This window comes from Cephus cinctus, unplaced genomic scaffold, assembly GCF_000341935.2.
Source record: "Cephus cinctus unplaced genomic scaffold, Ccin1 Ccin1_scaffold0240, whole genome shotgun sequence".
Taxonomy (NCBI): domain Eukaryota; kingdom Metazoa; phylum Arthropoda; class Insecta; order Hymenoptera; family Cephidae; genus Cephus; species Cephus cinctus.
This window is the reverse complement of record NW_014332956.1, coordinates 714,578-741,554: the sequence shown is the minus strand read 5'-3', so window position 1 is coordinate 741,554 and position 26,977 is coordinate 714,578. Positions and strand designations below refer to the sequence as shown.

Here is a 26,977-nt window from a genome sequence, read left to right as displayed (position 1 = left end):
TAAATTTATGTATAGTATATTTTTTCAGGTCTTCATTAATTAATACATATGTGTATTCCAATAAAAATAAATTGGTTTTATAATTTTAAATATGGTTAATTTTTTTTCTAATAGGCGGCGTGACTATTTCATGCGATTCACATTATATCCTGCAGATGGCGTTACCTTAAAAAACCTAAGTCACTAGCAGCCACTTCAGTTCGGAGCCTATACTGGGTGCTTCCATTTACATGACTTTTGTGTCGACTTGTATCAACTCATGTCGGACTCTCGAAAACGAATAAATGGAACACAGAACTCTCGTAAACTCACCACTCTAGCAGAGTCTTCCCGAGTCGACTTGTGTTGCCGACACACGGCGACACAAATCAAATGGAAAGCACTTTTGGCGATACAAGTCGACTTGTGTCAACTTGTGCCAGTAAATGGAAAGCACCCACTGCAGTTTTACCGCAGTTTTTTTTACCTATATATGTGTAATCACGATAATCACTATATTTATGCGCTTGGATAATTGTAGGAGGTGGAACGTGTAACTCAAATGTAGTGAAAATACGAAAAGTGAATAGCTGTTAACCAATCATTGTGCTTGATTTCTTTTGAACCTAATATGCGATTGGCTAACAGCTATTCACTTTTCGTATTTTCACTACATTTGAGTTATACAATCGATCCCCAGACTTAAAGTATTTAGCCTGCTGCCAATACAAGTAGTGTACGAACAATAATGTTGATTTGAAGTTAGCATTTGCATATGACCACAATTTCTGTGGTTAAGATTGACTGCCTGAAATAACTACGACATGAATAACAGCTTCTAATACGAAAAAATGGGAATCGGAGACGTTTTTCTGTCAGTTTTTCATCAAATGTTTTCATTCAAGTAACTTGTGTCGACGGTCCTAATTCCAGTTATTTTTCTTCGGACCAAAATTTCGATCCGAGTTCTCGAATCGTGGAAACAGGCCTTTAGAATTACAACGCAAGGTGGACCAACCTTGATGATTTCACGAGACAAGTGATAAACTTAGTTTCCACCGTGCAGGGTTGAAATAGAGTTAACCAATTAAAAACGAGATTGAGCGGAATAAGGTAACTTGATTGGTTAACTCTATTTCAACCCTGCACGGTGGAAACTAAGCCAAAGGTTATTCAGTATGAACCTCATAGCACAAAAGTTCGTCTCTGATTTTTAAAATTTTTAAATGGTGGCTATTTTTGATCTTCAATAATCTAAATAGAATAAATTTCGCACTTACATTTTCCACCAAATAAAAATTTCCTCCGAAAAAGCGACGTAACAAGTTCAGTAATAATACAAATAACAAACATCACAGTATAAAAATAGAGTTTGATACTGTTGCTTATCTTTCTCTTGCGCCTTTATGATATAAATTTGTCCGCTTCAGATTGTATTATAAAGATGAAGAAATCAGCCTTGATGTTCAATTTGAAATAAACGTTGAACACATTAATTTTTGAACTTGGCGCCTATAATATTTAAATTGACGTACTCCTCATAATGTTTCTATAATTAGTTGAAAATTCGTAAAAATCATAAAAATCTCAAACGGAGCATGATATAGCACCGTAATGCAAAAAGTGCTTAATGATTTGATTGTTACCTATTAATGACAAAGGCTTTAACGAAATCGTATCTAATTGCACAAAGATGGTGAACGGGTTCGTCTATCTGCAAGTGGAACGCGTGTAAACCTGTCACTGCTATCCATTGCTTTCGCAGCGAACCGTCATTTTGCTACTTTTTGCTTTGTTTCATAAAAACTTTGTCGATCATCGGCGAATACGTCTGGGATTTCGTAAGAATCTTGAAGGTTGTCTCAGGTGTACAATACTTATTCGTGAATAATGCAGCCGCGAACAGAACATAAAGTGAACGGTTGATGACCAGAGATTGCGGTGGTTGACAGATCAAGATATAAGTCAATTCTCCGCGGCGTCATTGGGCAAATATTACTATGTACTGCGAGGTAGAAACACTCCAAGATCATCCGGTTTCAACCATGTAAGGGTTTTATATATAATTTATAAAGAAAATATTTTCATCAGAAGAAATAGGCGGAGCAATTAGATAAGGTGTCAGAAATTTTAATGTCAGTGACGTTAAAGCTTACAGTTTTCTCACCTTTTTGTAGATTCATAGGGTAATTTGATTTGAATTATTAAATTGCAATATTGGTTGATTTTAAAGAATTGGGTATGATGTTTGATTACAGGAATAAGTCTGTGGAAAACCTTTTGATGTCAAGTCATGAGGTGATTAACAGTATTAATTCATCGTCCTTGGCAAGTCAAAGCTCCTCGAGTAATTTGGGATATGGAGAATCCATGGAAAATATTCAAGAGGCTCCTGTTAGTGGTGGAGGTGAACATAATAGTCCTATGCCAAGTCCTAATTTATCTCCTCGGCCCAGCCCCAGACCTTACACTAAGCGGGATCATTCCAAGCTCCATGCCGAGGCTGCCAATCAATGTCATAAGGATTTGAGTCCTTTAAGTAAATCGGAGTATCAGCAGTCACAAGTATGCAACACCTTGCTGTTATTGTTATTATAAATTAGCTTGTCTAATATCAGTCTTATCAGTTACTTAATTGCATCCTCTTACTTTCAAAAATAGTTGGGCATCCAATTGAAAATGCATTATTACTATTATTCTTTGCTATTCCTTTATTTCCTGGAATGAAATATCAATCATACAAATTATATTTTATTTACAAAAATATGTTAAATTCCATATTAGCAGTATCAATCATGTGAATCAGTTAACTCTATAATGCTGATAATGTTTTTGAAGATTACTTTATAAGCTATTTTAAAGGTGGTTGAGATAAGATTATATCATGATGTACTGTATTCTGTTGAATAGATGTATAAATTTTGTAGAATAACTCCTGTCTCATGATCAATATTATGATAAAATTGTAAAGTATATGTGAAAACTCTAAAGTATATGAGAAACAGTAAATGTGACTTTTACTTTGACATGTAGTAAATGTGTAGTAAATTCATAGATTCGTGAAATCACTCAAACGCTTGTGACGCATATACAAAGGTCAGTAAAATGAAATAACTACATGTCATTAAATCATTGTTGTTCCCACAAATAAAAATTAAAAACTGGAAAAATAGATAAGTCATGAAATATAGTAGCAGTGGGATGTTAACAAACATCGAAGTTCTAATCACTCTCAATTGCCCAAGCATGTGCAACGGTACAGATGAATTTAGACAAGTTATAACATTAAGCTGATTCCATGTACTAATATATTATTCATAATTTAATAATTGCCATTATAATATTGTTCCACAATCTCATGATTATTTTAAATTTCTAGGAAGTTATCAATCGTTCTTCTGACTCGGCCGAACCAAGCAAAAATTCAACACACGAAGGAAGAAAAGATGCAAGAGATCGCATTAAGAAAAAGACCTCTTGGTACAACGTTCTATATCCAAATTATAAATCCCGTTCTGAAAATTTCAAAAGAATATTCAAAAATGTACCACCCGACGAGCGACTAGTCGTGGGTTAGTTGATAACAGAAAAAATTAGATGCAGCTGCGATGTATATTAAAAATTTCTAAATCTTTGAAATACTGATCTTTTCAGATTACTCTTGCGCCCTACAACGTGAAATTCTGGTCCATGGAAGATTATACGTCTCTCAAAATTACATGTGCTTCTATGCGAATATATTTAAATGGGAAACATCGGTTACGTTACGTTGGATGGACGTCACTGCTATTACCAAAGAAAAAACAGCACGAGTCATTAATAATGCAATTGCTATTTGTACAGAGACAGATAAATTTTTCCTCACTTCCTTTGGTGGAAGAGATAAGACTTACCTGATGCTATTTCGTGTCTGGCAAAATGCTCTAATTGGACAGGTAAAATATCTTTCCCTTTCATACCTTTATTTCTCCTTTCCTAAAGACCTCTTAGACAGATTCAATTCTCGCAGAGTTTTCAGACATTTTTTGTACAAAAGATATACTCTTCTGATTCAGCCAATGAGTATGACCGAGATGTGGCAGCTGGTGCACACTTGTTATGGGGATGAGTTGGGATTGACTTCTGACGATGAGGATTATGTACCACCATTGCCGGCACCCGATGACGAGAAGCTTTCTACGCGTTTATCCATGGAATCATTTTCCGAGGTATTTATACAACGATGAACTCATTACTATAGATAAAAGTAGTCATCATTTAGACTTCATATTTTACGATATCATTCAAACGCGAACTCTGAATTATGTTTGGACGAACGAATAAAATCAGTGGAATGCCTTTCTTTATTATCCGAACCGTTGCTTTAAGGAAATATCATATTGTAAAAAATATACCTTTTTGTTTAGCTGAATATTAGATAAGAAAACAAAAAGGGATAATTATCTATCTATATGCTTGATATCATATCGTTTTTTTCTTTCACATTCGTTAAGTCCCGTTTCTTGTACGCAGCTGATCATATTTATGAAAGAAAAGAGGTTTATTAGATATTGCATTTGAAGCAATATGAAATTTTCGCTATCGTTTATATCAGTAATTGTTTTTAATATGGCAGTGTTACCATATGCAAAGTATTACACGCGTTAATGATATTTGATTAGCAATTGAGTGTCTGATGATAATAAATATATTAACGTGATTATAACGTTATGGTTATGAATCAAATTAGCTCACTGCATTATTAAACTTTTGCTGAAGTTAAATGAACGTACCATTAAAACTTGAAATAAAAGATTAATAATGAAGAACATATAAAATTTCTATATTTGATATATCAGTGTCAATAACTTCTAAGAGGCTTCCAGTGGGATTTACGACAAAGGTATTTTGTAAATATTTGCGATTTAACATAAAATGGAGACTTTCTCTATTACATAACATATAAGTGAGGTTACTTCTATACTTGTTATGATATCCAACAATCATATTTAGTTGTGACTTGCTAGAATATGAATGGAATAACTATAGTACCTGTTCATCATGATGTTCAGACTGAAGGGGCCAATATGGAAAACACTGTTTCACCAGTTATCGATCCAATTGAACCAGAATTACCAATCCAACCTCCACCTAGACCAGAGCCACCTTTAGATGCAACTGATCTTTCCGATACAACAGAAAGTGAAGCTGAGAAACACCCTTGTATGTATCTCTTTGATATGGAAATAGGTTGCATTCAGTCTTTAGAATTTCTATTTACTGTCACAAGTAACTAACGAGCTATGTAAATGGTTATGGCAAAATGCCATACGATGCTCCAGTACGAATCCAAAGAGACATTGCAAGTTAAAATGATATTTAATAGATATAGATGCCACATTATTGTCTTTTTTACTTCACTTCTAATAACCATATTAACCTACTTACACTAATCATGCCTAATGATTTTTTGCAATGATGATTTAATTAGTGAGAATTGGATTAAGGAACAATGCGATCTGCACCACAGTTCATGATGGTCGACAATTCTGCAATGTCACATTACCGATGCATGTTGATCAGCTTTTCACCCTACTATTTACAAATTCGAAGTTCTTCCTTGATTTTCACACTGCCCGAAAAACAACCGGTGAGTTCTAAAGATTCTTCATAGTGCAAACGCTTTTTAATTGATTCTTGAGATATGGTTTAGGAATAGAAGGTTAACATATTCTTCGTTTGGTATATAGATTTGGTGCAATCTTCATGGATACAGAATAGTGAGACAGGCCAAAAAATGAGAACTGTTTCATTGACTATGTCTCTCACAAATTCTGTTGGCCCGAGAACATCCCAAGTTACCGAAACTCAGGTATCCACAGGAATATTAATAAAGCACTAAACAAAGCTTCTTCATTTTTAATACTCATACAATTCAATTTTTCTTCTTAATGCAGGTAATGTTACCCTGCAGCAGGCCGGGTCATCTTTATTGCATCGACATAGAGAGCACGAATTCCGGCATTCCTTATGCAGATTCATTCAGTGTATTCACGCATTATTGTATGGCAAATGCCTCTGAGAGTGAAACAACTCTTGCAGTATATTCTCAAATTAGATACAAGAAGAGTGTATGGGGTCTTGTTAAAAGTAAGTGTCCCTCGAGATAAATCATTGAAGAAAAATATGTATAAACACCTTAATTAAATAATACGATTTCTTAATAGGTTTCATCGAGAAAAATTGCTGGGCAGGATTAGAAGAGTATTTTAGAAGTTTAGTGAAGGCACTGAGTGTTGAATGTGAGGAAGGTACTACTGGTGGAGGCCTCAAGAGGAAGACCCGAAGAAGAAGAAGGCTCCCAGGAGTTAATACTGCCTTGCAAACACATTCCTCTGACCTGCTGTCATCGAATCTTCAATCAACGTCTGTGGATTTGCCACGTATTCATAGCAATGCTGGTACATAGCCTTTTATTAAATGCATCAGCTGCACGAGATTGTCTTAAATGTTGAAAGTATGAATTTTCCAAATTACAGGAGGAAGGAGCGATGCTGGTACTATTATAAGTTTGATTCTTCTGATAGCTGTTCTGTGTTTGATGCTGATCAACGGTTTGTTATATTATAAATTGTGGGGCTTGGAAGATGCGGCCGCTTATACAATTATGGATTTACACGTTCTAAAGTATGTACAATATAATTAATAAGATTCCTAGAAGAATCCTTTGGATCTTTGGTCTTACAAGAGAATGGTTTTCAGAAACACTCCAAAGACTGAGGAGGATTGGATAAATTTACTACAACAGCAAGAGAGTCTACATAATGTAGAAATGAAAAAGTGGCAAAGAGTTTTACATACTGCAGCGCAACTACTTAGACAAGTATGATAACCATTCATCACATTATTTAATTTCTTACTGCGACACAAATTTCATTTTGTATCTTCATTTAAGACAGAGGAATCCTTAACGGAGTTACAAATGAGTATTCATCCCACGGCTACCGAAAAGATGTTTTCTGTGTTGAAACCAGGACTTAAGAGTCCAAACGCGCGTCCGGATCAACGTACCAAAACAGAAATGTAAATTCTAGCTTAGAAAAATGGGTTTTCGAATGTCGAGTAAGTTGTCGCAAAAAATATGTATAATTCTGTCTTATGAAATCAAAAAAATGTGTTACTTCTGCACGTATTGCAGGTCTTCGTCTATGGAAAACATAGGTTGCTCTAATGAAGACGTCGACCAATTCTGGTTTTAATTAAAACTTTCTACAGTAAGTAAACAACCGAATAACAAGATTATATGGTATTGTTGAAATGTCAGTTGGTAGCTGCTATTTCGGAATATACTAAATTCATTGTCAACTTTTGGCTATAAAAGTTACAGAGTGTGGTACGCAAAATTTGTTTGCTTAAATTCACAGACCATAATTATAACGTAGATCTTGCACCCTTTGAAAGTTTCTACTAGATAGTGCATATATACTAGCAATTGGTACTTAAGTTTATTTTGTAGGATACAAAACCGCTATAGTATTATTAGACATGATAAATATTTAATTAGCGAATAAAGTAACCCGACGGTGTTACACGAAGCAATTTATTTTCGACAGTTGAGCTAATGAATTTGGTCCTTTTTTTCGTTCTCTTTTCCTCCGTAACTCTCGATGCTCTTACCTATTCCGTGTCTTCTTCTTCTACTTTATCCTTTAATGATTTTATTTCCCCATTGGGCGATCAAGCGATGCTCCTTAACAGTTTGCTGCCTACTAAACAAAATAGCTCTGATGATTTAAATACTTCTTGTTAATTATATAAGTGGGACTAAGAAGTTAACAGTTAATCAATTCTCCGTCTTTCTGTATATTACAGTTATTGCTTTGTGACTGCCTTATTTTAATTTTGTTGAGCGATGAAACTTGTTAGCATTCACGATTAAATAAGTAATCACGTAGAAATTAAGCGACAATGATCTTTACTTTGGATTTATCAGAATCTAGTCAGTCAACACAGTAATCTGTTTCATCAGTACTATTGTAAAGCTGAATTGATCTAAAAGTGAAGTAGTGAAATAGAAAGTTTTGCCTATAATTTTTAATATTAAAAACTATAGGCGAGCAATGTATAAATGTGAAATATTTGTAGGCAGAATTCATGTAAATATGAACTTGAGAGAATTTTAATTTAAACGAAAAAATATATAGGAGAATTAATAATTGTTAAAAGAACCAAAAAAGAAGGGTTTGTCTCAAGTTGTATCGCAGAAATGACAAAGTCTATTACTTTTCATTTGGAGCATAATATATTACGCAACAGTATTTAATTGTATATCACTGTGCATACCATTAGAAAACAGCCCTTAAACAATACATTTATGTAGTAATATTAGATATTGCTAAATGTAATGCAAACGATTAGTTCCAGAAAAATGTATTTTCGCCTAATCAATTAATCTTTCCATTCAATTTCCAGGAATCACTATTTCTTTTTTATCATAATATATTTTCCACAGTATAGCTCTGCATAGACGTTGTATGTCGTTAGTAATTGGTTATCATGTTTCATTGTTCTGTCTCGAGGCTTTGAACTATTTATGTTGTCTTTAATCGTAACACTAAATTTTTTAATTGTGCACGATATGCCAATATTTTCTAGGTCTTGGATATTATCTTATTATGTTATACACGAAGAACTTTCCATATTATGCATTGTTTTATCCTATAGTGATTCTTGGACATGTTGTTTCCCTTGAAACACAATAATTCCACACTCGATATATATAAGTTACAAAGGAAATATTAATCTTGGAAAGAGAGGTCTTTACATCGAAAGAATTAAAAGGAAACAATTTACTAATATGTGATAAACTTACTTAGGGAAGGACAAATTGTAGTTAAATCTATAGAACGTTTAAATTTATTTTAATTAAGATGATAATAAAAAATGAATACGTGATGTTATGGACTCTCCAGTCATATATAATCTTATGTTCTAATAATTAAATCCCACAGATTATTATAAATTTGTGAATTGACGCTCTTTATTATTCATTTATTATTATTATTGTAATCGCAATAATTTCTGTATATGCGCAAAAAGTCAGCAAAGGGTTCAGGATCACAAGAATTATGAGTGACAACTATTGACCGGTTTTGAATTATAATTGTTAAAAATGGAAATATCTATCTTAGGATCATAATACAATCCAAATCTCAAGGTCATATATTTTATCTATTTATTTGCAAAGAAACTAGTTTTATACTTGATACAGTTTGCAAGCAATTGCGTATATCTTACAAGGAGCAAAAGATTTGCGTTAATACGATCGATGATGGAATATTTCTTTTATGATTTTTGGACATGTGGTACTTTACAATTTTGAGATTTGGATATAACACCTTCGCACATGTACTCAGAGCAGACCCAGAGAAACCTATAACAGTATTTACTGTATGCATTATTAAATATTTCGCGAACCTCGTAGGTAAGCAAGCCATAGCTTAAAGCTTTTGGCTAGTAATTTTAGTAAGAGTATAAAAATACATAAATTTATATAGCACTGTTACATATTCGATAATCTAACGAGAAAATGTCATTCTCAATAAAAAAAAAGAATATAACAAAATTGAAAGAATCATGTGAAAACGGAATAAGTGTGAAGTCACAACTCACAATTTTTTTCTTAGATACCACCGATTATATCCAAAATTATTGTGTTAGACGTTAAGAAACGAATGTTACTGAAAAATTATTAAAAGGAAAATCGAAATATACATTTTTTCTAGTATACACCAAGAATTGTCTACATTATTTAAAAATCTTATTTTCATTTAGTAACTTTTAAGCAACAGAGTAGGTGCGCTATTATATACAAGGCATTACTGTATTTTTCAAGATTTATTAAGATGGTATATAATTAAACATAGAAATTACATTCTGTGTCTACTTGTCGTCTGGCTTGTTAAAGACAAGCGTGTATCCGCACTTTCCACAATAATGACGATCTTCCATGGCAGCCATAAAGACTCCAGCTCCACACTGTTCCGATGGACATTCCCGCCTCAGACGGTGAATCTTACCGTTTTCATCGACCTGATAAAAACAAGATCCAAGTATTATTGAACTATATATTGTTATGGACAAAAAGGTATCATTAAGGACAAAAATGTATTCGTTACCTTGTAGAACTTAAGGACAGCGAGCTTGACCTTCTTCTTCTTGTGCTTGATTTTCTTGGGAGTCGAGTAGTTCTTCTTCTTGCGTTTCTTTGCTCCACCACGCAGTCTCAGAACCAAGTGCAATGTCGATTCCTTTTGGATATTGTAGTCCAGCAGGGTTCTACCATCCTCTAATTGCTTGCCAGCGAAGATCAAACGTTGCTGGTCAGGTGGGATACCTAGGAAATTTGGTTAATTACTTTCTGTACTTTGTACTATATGGATATTAGGAATGATATTGTACAATATTGTATGGTGTAACAAATTTGTACCTTCTTTATCTTGAATTTTTGCTTTGACATTTTCAATAGTATCCGCAGCTTCGACCTCAAGGGTGATGGTCTTCCCAGTTAACGTTTTCACGAAAATCTGCATGATGATGGTGTAGTCCTTTCACTGCAACAATACAAAAATGTTAAGTAATGATAATAGTACATTCGATTTTGTTAGAAAGATCACTCATAGATATATATGCATTAAATAATAATAGTAGAAGGGATAATAAATAATAGACAAGATCTTTTATCTTGGGTCAATGACTTTATTTAGGTAACTAAATATTTGACAGCCCTCAATCTCACATGTACACAATGTATTTGACGGTAGAATTACAATGAAGTTCCAAATGCAAATTAGACCAAAAGGACAGCATTAATGCAGCCATCATTTTCTGGATTATTAGTAACTTGTGCGTATTTTCCCCAAACAACTTTTCCTGATTGTGTCACTAAACCCAATTCTGAAATATTCACTTCAATGATTGTTCCCTTGGTGATGACTCCCAAAGTAGTATACATGGGTGAGCTTGGATTCTTCCTAACTCCAATAATAGGCAAGCAGAATGTAGCCTTCAATTCTGGATGTGTGACATGTGCCTTCTTAAATCGTAATGCCATTGGTCTTATGAATCTTTCAAACTTTGGTGGTTTCCTAGTGAAATTCTCACCAACATATGTGACTTTTGTAACCATTCTCTTCCAAGATTTCCGTTTTGACTTTCCAGTTCTCATTACTTTGAAAACTTCAGAATCTGATTGTGCTCTCACTTTTGGTATCGGTACATCCCATTTGCCAGCTTTCTCTTTACGCTTCTGCTTTATCATATTTGAAAGTACTTTTGCTCTTGATGTGACATCACGATCAAGTAGATACACTGGCAATGCACCTTCTGGTGCCTTTTCAGTCTTTTGCTTGACTTTCTTCTCTTCGTGTGCCTTGATTTTCCTCTTCATCTGAATCTTTTCGTTACGACGCTCCTTGTTGAACATCTTTGCTTTAAGTCCACGGAGACTACGTGCCCGTTCAGCACGTTTGTGTGGTTCTCGTGCATCTCGTTTGCGTTTACGTTCCTCGTAGTCTAAACGTCTACCATACAACTTCTGGTGCCTCTCAATGTACTCGTTCTGTGGCATTTTGTCCCTTTTACTTGAGCTGAATTCTTAATAGACAGTCAATTCATCTGTAAACAAACATATTTGCTTACTCGACAAGTCTTGATTAGAGTGTAAGTGATATGTGATTGAGAGGTTAAACTTGTCATGATGAACTTACCTGTAGCTTAACTTTTTTGCCATATTTCCTTTTTGATTGAAATATACAGATAAACCAAGTATATTACTTAAAATATTTTCTATATCATTGAAATAATACTATATTATAATATAGTAGTCCAATGCAGTACAAGATATTTTGAATGGTCCAAAAATAATAAATACATCAATCTCAAAGAAATACTCCAGACTATAAAAATCCCATTTGATTGAAATATTTTCAAACCGATAATATTAAGGCAATAAATACACAACTATTACTTTGTGTAATGATAGCGTCAACTTGTTTCTACGCCACCATTAGAACGCAATTACTAATGGTAAGCCATATGCACTTGACTCCAAAACTACTTAAATATAAAAAATTATAATAGAGGGACTACCAATATCTGCAAAGGTTTACTATTGTATGGCAATATACAATCTGCGTTAACAATTCACGCACCTGTCGTAGGAACAAATCAGAATACAAACCACAAGCGCAAGGTAGTCTGCACTACGCTTGGAAAAACGTGGCATGTGTCAGGAAGTTCCAAACTTTCCGATACGAGAAAAATACAACAAATTTCGACGGAACCATGAAATGAATATTATCGCGAATAAGAATTTGTAAAAATTTAATCAGTCGCATAAGGAATAATGTAATATTTTTACAAAAAACATGAGAAATTCTGGCCAAACTTACCCACAGCTACACCATGCGATCACGGAAAGGATCTCTAGGCTTATGTAGTATACAGACGTAGTACTCTGTGAAGAATAAACAACTTCCGGTGAAACAGTAGCGACACTAAAGTTGACTTTGGCGGTCTTTTTAAATTTAAGCGACATTACACACACCACTGAGAACATCTTAGCTACACTTCTATCGTGCAAAATTTAGAAAATATTAGCCAATCTTATGCAACATTTGAGAAGAATATAAGACGTGACCAGATAGCCGTAATCTAGTTTTGTGTAGCTTCCGTTCAAGATTTTCGAACATATCGCTGTAGAGGAATAAAGATACCATTCCTTCCTTTCCTTATGGCTGACTCCTCCAATGAAGAGATGTGCCAGAGAAATAAAGATTGAGGAGGTATGTGAAGAAGTAAGCGTTGACCAGTGAGAGAGTTGTCCATGAAAAAACCATTAGGCCTGATTCAGACCAAAGGCAGCCGGTAGCAACCAATAGGCACAACCAATAGAAAAAGATGCTTTGGAGCTGATTTATAAAATCACGAGACAATGATTACGTGACACGACAGTCTTGAACCGGTTCATTGAATACTGATCTAAAAGAATTGACCAATCCCAAATATTCTTTACAAGTAGAAAAGTCTATTATTTGTCTATCCCTTTAAATCAGCATTAACTAAACCAGTTAAACCCGTGGTGTAAATGTAGTTAATGCTGTTCACTTGCTTGATCACTTAAAATGCATTTGTGCATAATTTTATCGGACGGATAATGTTTAGGAAGTGCTCCCTACTTATGCTTAAGCTTCCGCTTAAGCAATTCATTATTTCAGTATTAACTTTTTGAGAGATTATCCAGCGTACGACAGAAGCAACATACTACATTGGCTTGTTCTCACGCTATCTCTCTCTACAGGGCTTATTCCACTGCCGTACGCGTTCCAGCATAGTCCTAGTTTAGTGATCAGGCCTTACTGTTTTTAAGAATACGTATGTCGTGTATTATTCCCGATTACTGCCAAAGTCACTTTTAAACCTCATAGATGATTATTTTGGGATGCACTAAGGAGTAAAAATTCATATGAAAATGTCTTAAGCTTGTAAAAACAATTAAGATTACACCGTGTTGATGACAGTTACTGATTTGTAGTAGATTAGTATGGCGAGATAACTTGATGTGACTAGTTAAGAGGTAGGAATATCAGAAAGTTTTTGAGAGGGTTATTGAGTTGAAATTTTAATCAACATCCTGGTATCAGTTATACAACAATGACAAGTAAAAAAGGACATACTTTACGTATCGAGAATGAAATTGACAAGAATCGTGAAGAAGGAAATTGGAAGAAAGTTATAGAATTGGCCGAGCACCTTAAAGTACAATATCCAAGCAATGGTAAATGGAGTTATACTTTTTTCAGCCACTATGATATAGACAAACCATAAGAGTTCAAATTCAGAGTGTATCTTTAGATAATTCATATCTTTTAAATGATATCATTAATCTGGACTTGTTTATCTAATACATTATGTTATGAGAATCATATAGGTATAGTAATAGATAATTTGCAATTTATATATTACATTTTCTGTAGTTGTATGTAAATAATAGTTGTTCATTGGAGTTTCGAAGTGAAATAAGTTAAATTTATTATTCTATATAAATTTAAACATAATAGATAGTGTTTCTTTTGAAGAATGTTTAGCAAATTTCCTATGTGGTGAGGCAAGACTGGAAAGTTTTCTTGAACAAACACCGCCAACTGACGCTAATGTGGCTAAAGCTAGAACGGGTTTGGCAGAAACAAAGCAATATCTACTCCTTGCTGCTAATGAGAAAGATAAACAGGTTTTTATCTGACACCATATTATATTTTAATTTGACATTCTTTCCATAAATATACTTTTTTAGTTTCAATCATTCTAAGAAATTACAAAAAGAACTATCAAGTATTAATAAATATCATTTTATAGGCACTGGTAGTATTGGATGCCCACCTTCTTCTTGGTAAACTTCACTATGCAATGGGAATGTATGACGAAGCACTATTTCATTATGAACAGGCTGAACTACATACTCTGACAGAAAAGCAATTACCTAGTCGCAGCTTACGTATAATAGCTGAGTCATTTGCAATTAAAGGTCAATCTTAGTTTTCTGTATCATTAACAATATACTAGTGTATAATTACATAGCTAAGTTTTTTATCATTTTTCCTGACTCTTTGCATTATAACAGGCCTTTGTCTTGAAAAGCTACCACCAAGTACCAAGACAAAGTATAAAATTGCTGAATGGCAAGACCAGATGATAAAATGCTTTGAGAATGCAGGAGATTTGACTCTAGTGTATCTACAAGAACAAGACAAACAAGCAATGCAGCAACAAATCAGTACCTACTACCCAAACAGCAATAGCATTGGTAGTTTAAAAAGTATTAAATGAATTTAGGATATTCTCAACTTTTAAATATTAACATATTATTCTTTCTTCATAGGATCATACTCTCCTCAGCCACCTGTCAGTTCCATAAAACAGATAGGTCCCATCTTAGAGACAGCATTGCAAAGGGCTCCAATATTCCACATTCAAGCTGGCAACGTACAGGCAGCTATTAACCGTTATAGGTAACTTATATTCTTGAATTGCTTCTGTAAAAAATACCTAACAATTGATAAACATATTGACAGAGGGATCCTGTCAGCTGTTGAGTCTACAGCAACTCAAAGGCTACGTCTCACATTAACTCGTCGGCTAGCTGAAGTGTTACTACGTGGCATCAGTGGGAGTCTGTATAAACCTCCTTTGCTACCACCTGAAACGTCAGGTAACTTTAAATACCTCTTATATCATTAAAAAACATTTAAAAAACTCATCTTACTTTTTAGCAGCCACCAACGCAGGGCATAAGAAGAATCAGTACGGATCAAACAGTGGATCTTCGGAGTCTCCATGGAAACCAAAGAAGTATACTGGACCAAATCAATTCATTCCAAGGAACGAGTGTGAAGAAATAATCCTATTATTATTGATAAGCGAAGCAATGGCTGTGCGAGACGCAGTATTAAGTCAATCACCAGAATTTAAAGAAGCTCGAATTCACGCATTTGAAAATGCCACTGCAGTTTATGATCTTCTTACTGTAGCAGTTGTAAGATGGAGTCAAGTAGGATTACTATACGAGGTATTAAAATATTAAAAAATATATATATATTAATGACTTTCTTATATTTGTAAAAATACACAATGCTAATCGTAACCCTCGGATTTTATTAAAATTCATAGAGGCTGTAATGGACAATTTCATAAATTATTCAGAAATTGTTTCTTACAGTCTTTCGAAAGGGCCATGAAATTTTCACATGAGGAAGCACATGTGTGGACTCAGTATGCACTATGCTTAATCAGTTTAGGAAGATACGCCCAGGGTCACTCTGTTCTAAAGGTAGTAGCCAGGCTTACGCCGCACAAGGTAATGCCATGTCTATTGGCTGCAAGACTTTGTTACGAGCAATTAAATTTGGTAAGTGTGTATCAAATTGTTCATTCTACAAGGTTAGACTCAATCAATACACTATGTATCATCTAATATGAAATGAAAATATCCTGTATTGTTTAATTACTATCAGATTCAAGAAGGGATCGATTGGAGCCAAAAGGCGTTACAGCGGGAAACTACTAGCCCGCAGGGATTGCAATCAAGATGTCATCTCTATATCGGTATCGGAAATAGTATACTTTCCTCGAATACTAGTATTAAACAAGATAAAGTACACCACACCAACATAGCCCTGGATTGTTTTCACAAGTACGTTTTTATCATATAATCTAATTGGCCTACTTTACAATAGAGTAAATTTTTAAGTTGATCATACAGCAGAAGAATGAGTTTTTATAAAAATATTTTCCCAGTACCAAATTCAATGATTACAATGTACAGACAATCGTTTTGTAAAGATTACTAAGCTTATCATTTTTATAGAGCACAACAATGCGACCCCAACGATCATCTTGCCGAATACTACCTCGCTCACGAGTATGCAATAAACAGGCAGATAAACGAGGCAATGGTGCACGTAAAAATTGCATTGAATCTACGTGCTGAGCATGTTCCATCCTTGCACCTGTTGACGTTGTTACTCTCGGCGCACAAGCAATATACAGATGCCCTGGTATTGATCAATAGTGTGCTGGAAGAATATCCGGACAATTTAAACTTGCTTTACCTAAAGGCACATTTGGAATTACATAATCTGGGCGGCACGAAGGCTTTCACCACAATAAAACACATGCTACACCTTTGGCGTAATCTTTATGAGGATCAGACTAATGTTGATTGCAATGAGCAACAAAGCGAGAGACGCAGCGAAACCAGAAGTGTTTTTCAGCTTTACACTTCGGAAATGTCAGACAAAGATTCCAGTAAGTTTTTCATTGAAGAAAATAATTCTAAGTCAAATGAAATTGTTAAAACAATTGTCATACATCAGGTTCGTTACATGCACATTCCTTGGCCGCTTCGAGGATCGAACAAGCCTTGTCCGAAGTTGCCTCGTCCTTGAGTTCCTTTACACCAAGGCCAGGACCTCAAAGAGCATGGTTGCTTCAGCAACAAATCTGGTTGCTACTTACTGAAGTATTTTTGGTCCTCGATTGCCCTTTGGAGGCTACATTATCGTTACAAGAAGCCACTAATATATTTCCATTGAGTCACCATATTATGTACACGGTCAGCATTGTATCTGATAAGAATACAAACGAGCGTCGTGCTATGAACGTGTAGAATTCTATTTTTGGATTTTTTATTGCAATTTATAGCGGGGTTTGCTGCACGAACATAAGCAGGAATACACGGAAGCAAAGCAGTGTTACCAGAATGCTGTTTCCATTAATCCAACTCACATAAAAAGTCTTCAACATTTGGTAACTCTACAAATTTTCTTTTGTCAGTCTTATTAGAAGTGTTTATTTATCTAAAAAATGTTGATATCACGATATCTTTTCTGAACCCTAACAGGGATTGATTTATCATTACCTCGGGAGTCAACGATTGGCCGAAAAAACCTTGAGAGACGCCGCAAAGATTGATCCAAACTCCCACGAAACCTGGTACCGCCAATATTATATTATTTCTGTATTTTTGGAAAAAATAACACGTTCAGTAAGGCACGCTAGGATGTTAATTCTCAAGGTCATAACAGTATACAAATTAACTCTGTCAAATATACTTATATCTTTGGCATTATAATCTCAAAAGCCTACGTCTATTATCATAATTAAAGCAATGATTCAACTAATATTTTATCCGTAAACAGGTATAATTTGGGAAAAGTTTTGGAATCGTTGGACGAGGTTGAAGCAGCAAGCGACTGTATGGCAACAGCATTAGAGGTGGAAACAACAAATCCAATTCTACCAATATCGTCTATACCTATCACATTTGAATAATCGAAGAGTCAGTCCCATTGAACTAATATTAACTATTTAATTGATGTACTAACGCGTTCCTGTCACGACGGTATTTAATATCTCTCGTGCCAGTATATGGTATGCTTACTCGAGATTCCAGTATTCCAGATTGTAAAAATTCGTTTCAACGTGTTGAGAATATTTAAATTTTACAAATATTTTAATGATGGTGTGGTGTAGAGAGTTTAATAAAGAGTTACCGTCAAAACCCAGAAATAGATATGTCCAACTCATTAAAATTCCAACATATTCATACGCCTAATGCAGCTGAGTATTATCCCCGATAGAATATTCATTTAACTGGAAAACAAGAACATTTGGCTTTTGTAAATACAAATAAATTACATCAAGTGAAGTTCAAACATAATTTCCTATTCGATTGACACTTCTCTGCATGATCGTATCTATACTATATGTATAATATGGACTACAACCCTTACGTTACATATCCTAGTTCCTTTGTACGAGTTCCTTGGTAATCCGACGATTAAATGTCGGATCACTCATGAGATTACGATCCAATAAAGTGAGCAAGCACATCCATAGAAGGACGGGCATATTATAAAATTACTCACTATATTTCAATGCGTCAAACGACTGATGACACAATCCTAGATAGTATGAGGCCATTTGGAAGTATATAATCCTTAAACTAACACGAACAAAATGATATTGTCACAGAGGCTGTTTGTTGACTGACTAAAAATCTGAATACAAGAGATACGAATAGTAAAAATGACGCAGAGACTACGTAAAATTAAATGCCTTTTTTTACCGAAACCGAATGAAGGATTATTTCGGTGCGTCAATGCAGGTGAAGACGAAAAAGAGATGGAGGAGAGCAATAAAAAAACATAATAAAATACATCCCAACCATGAATAGCCATAGACCTTATATAGATCTTAACTCGATTCTGTGTAATAAGATTAGGTTTTTGCACTCTTTCGCAAAGCAGCCCTACTCCCCTGGAGAGACATTAGTATTTGTCTGCGGGTGTGTTGCTGGTGGCATCCCACGGCAGCCATTCTGGTCGACCCTTGGCATCCTCAACCTCCTCTGTCCCGCCACTCGCATTTGTCTCTCTCGCTAAGGAGATTACGAGTTTCTCTCTGTCTTCTCTCCATGGCGTGTCGCATTGCGCGTTCACCCGCGCACGCTCAATGCTACGATGTGTCAAAATTTTTGAAAATTCACGAGCGACGATAGAAAAAAATTGACGCCATGATGGATACAGGAAGGTATACAAAATTTCGAATGATACTCGCAATGTTCGGGAATCGATTTCCTGATAAAAAATAAAGAAATCGTAACGGTTGACGCCGACGCTGGGCAACTGAGTCACGGTTAGCGCATAATTCTGCTGCAGAGTCGCAGCTATGCGTAACAAAATCGACCAGCGACACCGAGGAGATTTGGTAAAGAGGGCTCACCCCTGTATATTCTACGTCTGAAACGAACTGTATGGTATTTCTATCCCCTCCAGAAATTCTATGCTTGGTTCCAGCATATCTCCCGTGTCCACTGTGACTACTAACCGTCAGATACAAAGTCCCATAAGACTGGCCCTCTCTACTAATCTATCTCCTCGGTACCGTCGATAATCGTTCTTTGGAATACAGGAAACCCTCAACGTGCATATAAAAATATATATGATATGAATTTTTTAAGAGTGGTTAACAACTGTTATCACAGTGAGCCTTCAAAGATTGATAAGTATTAATCTTGTTTGTTGTAGAGATTTCCATGATATTACAATAGCGCGTCGCGTGTCTCACCCTAAAGCAGGGCAATTGATTTTTACAACGAGAAAGAACGGAATGTGTCGATACACGTGTTCTTGTTTATAGGATAACGTATATAGGAAACATTGTGAGAGATTTTGAGGAATTTTAGTCGTTTGGGTCGATAACTTCGACGAGTCTGTCATAAACGAGCGTGCTTAGTATATCATTTAGTGACCCGTTATATGTTAGCTATAGTTATATTTTAAGAAGTTCGACGTAGGTTGGACAACGTGTGCTTGCATATTCACTCAAGGGGCAGAGCACAGTACTGCTACTACCTCCCATTTTGGGTTATCTGCTTTCTCTTGAAAGGACATGTATTCTCTAAAGGATTCAAAGACGTTATGAGGATGAGAGTAGATAGCTTTGTATGCGTAGGTACATTTCTGAAAGTCGTTTTTGAAAAAAGTTAAGGGCTGCTGACTGTAGTACGTTTAAATGACTAAGGATGAAGATGATGAAAGAAAAGTTAGACGCAGAGGATATATCGAGCAGTAGGATGAAGTAGGAGAATGAGTATATATATATGATTATTAGAATAGGTAGAATGAAAAAGACGAAGAAGATGTGAAGCCGCAAGAGAAGTAGTAAGCGTAGTGATTGTGTAGTAAAAGTCCGGTGAGAAGTTTGTAATTGTAAACGTGGCTGAAAAGGTTGAAGCTCTGTGTGCACGGCAGGGAAGAATTTCGCAGGGTAAGAAGACGCTATAGAGAGCATGGTAGAAACAGAAGGCTGAGGGAAGGGAAGTAAAGCAAAGGATAGGATAGTGAAGAAAAGTAAAGGAAGTCTAGGTTTGACCTGGTAGCCGGCGGCAGCATCAACGGCAAAGGCGGCGGCGGTGACGGCGGCGGCAGAGTCCGCGCGGCCGGCTGACGCATTGCAGGTGCGCGCCGGCCAATCACAGGTCCGCTTAGTTCGCACGAATCCGTCCTGTAAACAAGACCGCACCCACCGCTTATAAAGCTGGGCTAGGTGCACGCCCGAAATCCAATCTAGTCTTTTGGCTGACGAGTCATTTCAGACGGCAGGTGATTCGTCCGTGAAAAATCGTACTTTTTCACGGTTTTTCCGCGAATTTTCGCGCTACCTTCGAGTCGCGTAGGAGAATGCGCGCGGCGACGCCGCGTTGCCACCTCCTCCCTGTCTCCCCACCAGAAGCAGGCACATCCTGAACGTTAGTGCGCAACCCGTCGCCGGCGTAGTAATACTAGAGAGCTCACAGAGTATAGACTCCATTACTGTCCCGAGTGCGTTTCTCGTTGGCCGTTAGTAAAGCCTGTCTGCGGTTATCCTCGTGCAACACGCGTCTCGCTCTCCCGTGGTGAATTCTTGTGCAGTGAGCTCCCTCTTCACCCCGATTGCCTCCACGGTTCACTAAGCCTACGATATGGTGAGTCTTACGAAAAATTCGAGGACACCGAGCAGCCGATACCTTGACGCGCCAGAAAGATGCACGTGTGGCGGCCCGAGATTACGATGCGTATTACCCTGGCCCGCACACCCGGCACCTCTTTTTCATCAACTTTTACGATAGCTCCCCATGCTCTCTTTCTTTCTCTGTCTTTGCCTATACTTTTCGTTTCCCTTTACCCCTTCGATTACATAAGGTTTTCCTGCTTTTCTCTCGATTTTGACAAGGGGCATAGTAACGAACGCATTGCTTGCTTCGCCAACAAACCGCGGCATCCGCAACGGTGTGTTTGCGGTCTTACGGTTTGTGCTGAGCGCGAGAGACCGTGACGGACTGAAATCGATGCTGGCAGCTATTTTCGCCGGTTGCTGTTGAATATCTCTCATCGTTACGCACAGGTAAAATCGATCAAACGTGATTACTAGCGACTTCGTCCGGTTCGATCGATACGTAGACCAATGTTTCAAAATGTCGCCGCGGCTGCTGCTCCTTTGTAAACCGGAGAAAAGTTGTGTTAGCTTGGCAAGCATTCAGAGAGACTTCCAAAGATGAAAATCGTTGAAACGAAATGGCACCTCATTTAGCAGTCGGTTTCGTGCGATAATCATAAGACAAGATTGAATGATCAGATAACGGAAACAGAGCAATGGGTTTTGGGCGGAATAGGATATGGTAATATTTTTTTTCCTCCATTTCTCGTCGAGGATAATTTACAGAATATCGTAAGGGAGCTCTTAGAAAACAGATAATTACCAGATACGCGGCGGTTTTACTGACAGCGTGACAGCTGGCGCTTTCTTTCTTTGCCCCTGTCCATTTTTAGAGACGACGCGGTCAGCTTTCATTACGCCTATAAAGATACCAGCGCAAATGATCGCTCATGTCACACATGATTCATAATTTAGCGAATTCCTCGTGGGAAAATTTGTCATTCTCTCTTCCATTTATAACAGCGTAACTTAATAGATTTAGCTTAGGAGGAGAGATATCGATGATGTATCAAGCAATCCTGTGTCATCCTCGACAGTCGCTCATTAGCATAGCCCATATTATCTTTTCTAACCTATCTTTTCGTCATCGTTTCCATACCGAAGACCCCGATATATTAGGGACGTAAACGTTCCATTCAGTACATATGATTCATCCGTAGCTCCAGTCACACCTTGCGTTCCTACCCAAGTATAGATTTTCAAAAGGATTACGATCATATCCTCGCTCAACGTACATTTTCAAATTCTTTTCTCAAAATCTTATGCCCCCTCCTGTCCTCCCGGGGTTGCGCGGTACGGCGTTCGCCAATCAGCCATTCTACGATATATGTACCTTCACTATTGATTTTCGCAGTCGCAGAGTGTAGCAGCTCTACACTTCACTCTGTCCTTCTTCCCCTTCTACGTTAAGCTCAAGCTACCTAACTCACTCGTTTGCATAGTCTCCCTGTACCAACCTTCCTGACATTCCTAACCACGTATAACTCCCTGGTTCTCTAATTCTGTCGGTGCTCAGACTCCTTCCTGGTGCCTTCAAGTTTCCTCTGCGCCCTCCTATAGATTGTCATCCGCTTAGAGAAATAATACAGCTTTCATCCTATCCCCTAACCCATAGACGAATTGTTCCATGAGTTCCATCCCTCTAAAATTATTCAAAATCCTTCGTCTTTACAATCCATAACCAATATTCCTGTTGTCTATACAGTCACTCTCTCTCTCTCACCCTTGCTTATCCCCTACAGGCGGCAACCGTCTAGTCACCTAGTGTTCGCGACGACGTATATCCCCTCTTCTTCCGCCTCCTTTCCCCACCTTCACGTTCTGTTGAGCTTCTCGTAAACCTCCCCTCCCTTCCCCCTTCTCTCACTACAGTTGGATGTATCCACCACCACGACCACCTCGCAGCAGTATAGTAGCACTATAGGCTACCACCCCATCTTGTTTAGCCGGCGCCACCTCGACTAGTCTAGAATCCACGGAACTCGCGCGCTACACCTGCAGCGTTTTGTCGCAGAACCGTGCCTACCTTCGACCGGTCGACTTCTTCGCAGCGCAGTCATCTTTTTGCCCCACATTTTCACGGTTAACGCAGACGCGCACGAACCCTCCCACCTACGCAACATGGTACGTCCTGTCCTCTATTTCTCTCTCACTCACTCTTGCGCGATTCACCGTCTCTGTCTCTCTCTTACTCTCCATACGCTTATCCCACTGGATTTTATACTCTCATACTATTTATGTATCGCTTGACAATATTTATTGCCTTCACGCACCTTTACTTCGTCGACTGTGCTCTCTCTCTCTCTCTCCTCTTTTTTTTTGTCCTTTACTGACGGATTTCGTGATATCGTCAACGCCAGTGGGGGGATACTTCGATGATACTCCTTTGCCGTTGGTTAGGTCTACTTGGAATGACGTCAGTGCGCGATATACACGTTAACGGTTTTGACTTACGGGCTCTCGTAAATTTTCACTGAATTCTCAACGCCCCTGGATTCGCAAAGCATCTATTTCACGTAGTTTAAGACGCACCGGGACTCCATCGATCCTTCGCGGATTACAGCTGTACCTGGGCAGATATCACTCGTTGTCTTATCCATGGTATATACTGGTCTCGCTCGCTCTCCTTAAACATCGACACACACACGCACGCGCGCGCGCGCGCGCAATAGCTCTGTCGGCAAAAACGCCCTTTATATATCTTTTTTGTCTTTCCCTTTGAAAATACACCAGTACATTTATAATGAATAAAACGTCTTGACGTGCTGCCTCTCGTTCTTATCGCCTGCGTATAATCACTATCTAGGAACATTTTTCCCTGTATCTCAAAGAGTCTGCTCCCGTTATCTTTCTCTTTCGTAATGTTTTTTGTATTGTTGAAAAATATATATAAACCAATATGATGCGTTAATCGAGTAAAGCGTATAGATTAAATCCATACATACTTCACGTTACACTGTACATGTGTGTGAGAATTTTAAATGATTACTCTTTCCCAAATTCGTATTTTCGTAGCTACATAATATATACAAGGTATCGGATATATAGTTTTTTGCACGAACGTGCATTAAAAATATTATATTGGTTAAGACTGTACACCGGTTGTACAAGAAACGATAGATTCTTCTTGAGATACGTAGCACATTCGGTGTCGCCTTTTAACAGCTGCCTGGTATCTCGCTGTTGCCTGTGGAAAAAAACAAGTACTCTTACATATTCAGGTGTTAGGAGGATGCTGAAAGAGTTACCGAAGGTGTCTGCGTCAAAGCAATGCTTCATTGCGTGTCGGGGAAATATCAGGGCTTTGAATAATTGTGAAAATTATAATGGTTATTAAATATACAATGAGCGTTTCTTGTTGACAGTGTCGTTTGTTCCTTGTGTATACTCGAGTTGGTGATATAATTTTTTTATCTGGGTTCGCAGGCCGACCAACTCACAGAAGAGCAAATCGCGGAGTTCAAGGAAGCTTTCTCGCTATTCGACAAAGATGGCGATGGCACTATCACTACCAAAGAATTGGGCACAGTCATGCGTTCTCTTGGTCAGAATCCAACGGAAGCTGAACTTCAGGATATGATCAACGAAGTGGATGCTGACGGTACATAGATACATGGATATAGACATATATATATATATATTGCCCTGATTGTCCTGGGTTATCGTAGTTCTTGGCGAACGTTTTAATTAAGTTTCGTGCAGAAGTATGCTAGATAAGTGGATTAGCCAGTGATGATTATCTTATCAGCAAGGTCGTAATCGTGTCCGACGTCTTTAATCTTGGGATGGGCTCTCATTACATCATCAATCGAAACTTAAGAATAATGAATAGCCAATCTAAGGATTTCTACTTTGTATGTATACATAGATATATATTACAGTGTCCTTGCAATTATTTCTAAAATTCGTTGCGAATTTGGCGGTGGAATTAACGTTTATTTTTTTCTTTTTTTTTCCTTTAGTCTTCCGGGTCTCTGATTGTACAATTGTTTGTTGATACTTTCAGGTAACGGAACAATCGACTTTCCTGAATTTCTCACGATGATGGCGCGTAAAATGAAGGATACCGACAGCGAGGAGGAAATCAGGGAGGCCTTCAGGGTGTTCGACAAGGACGGCAACGGCTTCATATCCGCAGCAGAGCTCAGACACGTTATGACAAACCTTGGCGAGAAGCTCACCGACGAGGAGGTCGATGAGATGATTCGGGAGGCTGACATCGATGGCGATGGTCAAGTTAATTACGAAGGTAAGAACGAGGGTGATTAAAGATGCTGGAGGAGAATGGATGAAATATTTGAGAGCAAAGGCTGATTATGTATCTATTGGTCTAATTTGAATAATCAATTTTCGTCGTATCTATAATACGATAACAATATTAATTTGGTGATGGCAATGATTTCAGGCTATCGGATTGAATTGACTTTTTTTAAATACTTGTACGTGGACTGCGTGTTCCACTTTTGTGATTCGATAACTCGATGAATGACAAGCTAGATATGGATTGAGCGTGTACGTTAAACACTTGTGAAACTTTTTTTTTCTTGTTTACAGAATTCGTCACAATGATGACATCAAAGTGAATGCAACCTATGCACTGGGAAAACTCGCGACTAGGAGTGGTGTTGACGTACTAAACAAAACAAGATACAAAAAGAAAAAAGAAATCCAATCGATAAAAGTGACAAACCTTGTACCAGGATGCAAAGAAGTCTTTAAAACGCGAGAGGTCAACGTCCCGATCGACATGCATTATTCACCGTTTACGATAAGTAATTAAGGGCAATTAATTATTTAATTACAAAAAGTATACCACCAGCCACCATCTCTTCACGCATGTACTTGCCGCGTGTGCACGCATCGAAAAAGAAAGAAAAAAGACGTTCATGCACATTGAACACACACACACACACACACCACACAAAATCGATTACACTATTGACACACTATTTCGTGAGCGATTTTTTCTTTCTTTCCCGGTATATAAAAAAATGGTGTATACGCGTATAACACACTTTTATCAAAAACTGCATTTCCGCTTTCCAATCTTTTTCTCCCTCGGCCCCCCCACCCCTCCTTAACCTTCCAAAAAAAAACCCGCTGTCTCTTTGCGCGAACGCGACTTTTTTCCTGTACCTAGTTGGCCGAGGATACCAATGCGCTCCGAATCTTAGGAAACTTGTATTTGTGCCGAGGCAAGAGGAGGTGCATGAAGGGAAAAAAATGTTTAAAACAAAAATACAAGTTAAAAAAAGGAACATCAGTAACAACAAATTTAGTTAAATAGATGTTTTTCGTGTTCCTTTGAATAAAGTTTGATGCATTTTTTAAATTGAGCCTTAACGATGAGAACTTGTCGGCGAAGGTGAGCAAGTAAGTGAGAAAGAGAGAGAGAGAGAGAGAGAGAGAGAGAGAGAGACAGACAGAAAGTGAGAGTGAGATATATCGATCCAATTTGCCATGATTCATCAAATTTTGTTCAAAGCCCAGTGTAATTTTTTTAAGAAATATATATGTATACCGAGGTAAATTAGGATTATTCCTTCCCATTATTGTTCATCGTTTATAATACTTATACGTGTCGAATATCGTTTGCGTTTTCTGTCCTATTTATACCGTTCAATTGTAATAATTGTATCCTATTTCATTGGAAAAGAAGGAAGGATTCAATTTTCCAAAGTTTTACTTTAACACCGTTGCCCATAGCTCTATTCTTTTTAGTAGCATTCTGGCGCCTGTCGTGCGGGTTGTCAATTGTCTTAGCGTGACGGGACACTCTCCCCGGCTCTCCTCCGACCTTCGCCGCCCCCTCCCCCTACCGCTGCCCTAAGTATTTCATAATAGCAACTTAACGAAGTGGGTATCAACTGGTAATTTAATTTATATAAGTAATACGCAAGAAAATCTGCAAAAAAAATTTTAG

At 37.2% G+C, this 26,977-nt stretch overlaps 5 protein-coding genes across 11 annotated transcripts; 3 read left to right on the top strand and 2 right to left on the bottom strand.

Moving 5' to 3' along the window:
* The first annotated feature begins 1,547 nt into the window (after positions 1 to 1,547).
* On the top strand, positions 1,548 to 9,745 carry LOC107265790 (GRAM domain-containing protein 1B). 3 transcript variants are annotated; one of them, XM_015735598.2, is made up of 14 exons: positions 1,548 to 2,026; positions 2,238 to 2,386; positions 3,359 to 3,551; positions 3,634 to 3,914; positions 4,035 to 4,187; positions 5,031 to 5,181; positions 5,450 to 5,608; positions 5,709 to 5,830; positions 5,916 to 6,108; positions 6,186 to 6,419; positions 6,498 to 6,645; positions 6,721 to 6,841; positions 6,914 to 7,080; positions 7,157 to 9,745. In XM_015735598.2, exons 2-13 carry the CDS (start codon positions 2,339 to 2,341, stop codon positions 7,043 to 7,045), a joined length of 1,935 nt encoding a protein of 644 aa, XP_015591084.1. In that variant the 5' UTR covers positions 1,548 to 2,026; positions 2,238 to 2,338; the 3' UTR covers positions 7,046 to 7,080; positions 7,157 to 9,745. The 3 variants fall into 3 exon arrangements, with proteins under 3 accessions (XP_015591084.1, XP_015591082.1, XP_015591083.1); XM_015735596.2 differs by having other exon boundaries at positions 2,238 to 2,544; XM_015735597.1 differs by having other exon boundaries at positions 1,980 to 2,026; positions 2,238 to 2,544; positions 7,180 to 9,745.
* Positions 9,746 to 9,836: 91 nt separating this feature from the next.
* LOC107265796 (ubiquitin-40S ribosomal protein S27a) lies at positions 9,837 to 12,475 on the bottom strand. The gene is made up of 4 exons (XM_015735607.1): positions 12,411 to 12,475; positions 10,448 to 10,571; positions 10,137 to 10,354; positions 9,837 to 10,050 (listed from the first exon to the last, which is right to left on the bottom strand). The coding sequence occupies exons 2-4, from the start codon at positions 10,548 to 10,550 to the stop codon at positions 9,901 to 9,903; spliced, it is 471 nt and encodes a 156-aa protein (XP_015591093.1). The 5' UTR covers positions 10,551 to 10,571; positions 12,411 to 12,475; the 3' UTR covers positions 9,837 to 9,900.
* Positions 10,696 to 12,475, bottom strand: LOC107265793 (ribosome biogenesis protein NSA2 homolog). 2 transcript variants are annotated; one of them, XM_015735604.1, is made up of 2 exons: positions 12,411 to 12,475; positions 10,696 to 11,634 (listed from the first exon to the last, which is right to left on the bottom strand). In XM_015735604.1, the coding sequence occupies exon 2, from the start codon at positions 11,585 to 11,587 to the stop codon at positions 10,808 to 10,810; it is 780 nt and encodes a 259-aa protein (XP_015591090.1). In that variant the 5' UTR covers positions 11,588 to 11,634; positions 12,411 to 12,475; the 3' UTR covers positions 10,696 to 10,807. The 2 variants fall into 2 exon arrangements, with proteins under 2 accessions (XP_015591090.1, XP_015591091.1); XM_015735605.2 differs by lacking the exon at positions 12,411 to 12,475 and adding an exon at positions 11,727 to 12,265.
* Positions 12,476 to 13,088: 613 nt separating this feature from the next.
* LOC107265788 (tetratricopeptide repeat protein 7B) lies at positions 13,089 to 18,084 on the top strand. 2 transcript variants are annotated; one of them, XM_015735587.2, is made up of 14 exons: positions 13,089 to 13,795; positions 14,097 to 14,248; positions 14,374 to 14,542; positions 14,639 to 14,821; positions 14,897 to 15,026; positions 15,090 to 15,226; positions 15,291 to 15,583; positions 15,734 to 15,922; positions 16,029 to 16,207; positions 16,382 to 16,821; positions 16,890 to 17,128; positions 17,218 to 17,322; positions 17,417 to 17,508; positions 17,715 to 18,084. In XM_015735587.2, exons 1-14 carry the CDS (start codon positions 13,672 to 13,674, stop codon positions 17,845 to 17,847), a joined length of 2,565 nt encoding a protein of 854 aa, XP_015591073.1. In that variant the 5' UTR covers positions 13,089 to 13,671; the 3' UTR covers positions 17,848 to 18,084. The 2 variants fall into 2 exon arrangements, with proteins under 2 accessions (XP_015591073.1, XP_024938903.1); XM_025083135.1 differs by having other exon boundaries at positions 13,092 to 13,795; positions 15,288 to 15,583.
* A 2,577-nt stretch (positions 18,085 to 20,661) lies between these two features.
* On the top strand, positions 20,662 to 26,913 carry LOC107265774 (calmodulin). 3 transcript variants are annotated; one of them, XM_015735557.2, is made up of 4 exons: positions 20,662 to 21,043; positions 24,481 to 24,655; positions 25,061 to 25,303; positions 25,609 to 26,913. In XM_015735557.2, the coding sequence occupies exons 1-4, from the start codon at positions 21,041 to 21,043 to the stop codon at positions 25,635 to 25,637; spliced, it is 450 nt and encodes a 149-aa protein (XP_015591043.1). In that variant the 5' UTR covers positions 20,662 to 21,040; the 3' UTR covers positions 25,638 to 26,913. The 3 variants fall into 3 exon arrangements, with proteins under 3 accessions (XP_015591043.1, XP_015591044.1, XP_015591045.1); XM_015735558.2 differs by lacking the exon at positions 20,662 to 21,043 and adding an exon at positions 22,962 to 23,178; XM_015735559.2 differs by lacking the exon at positions 20,662 to 21,043 and adding an exon at positions 23,632 to 23,655.
* Positions 26,914 to 26,977: the final 64 nt, after the last annotated feature.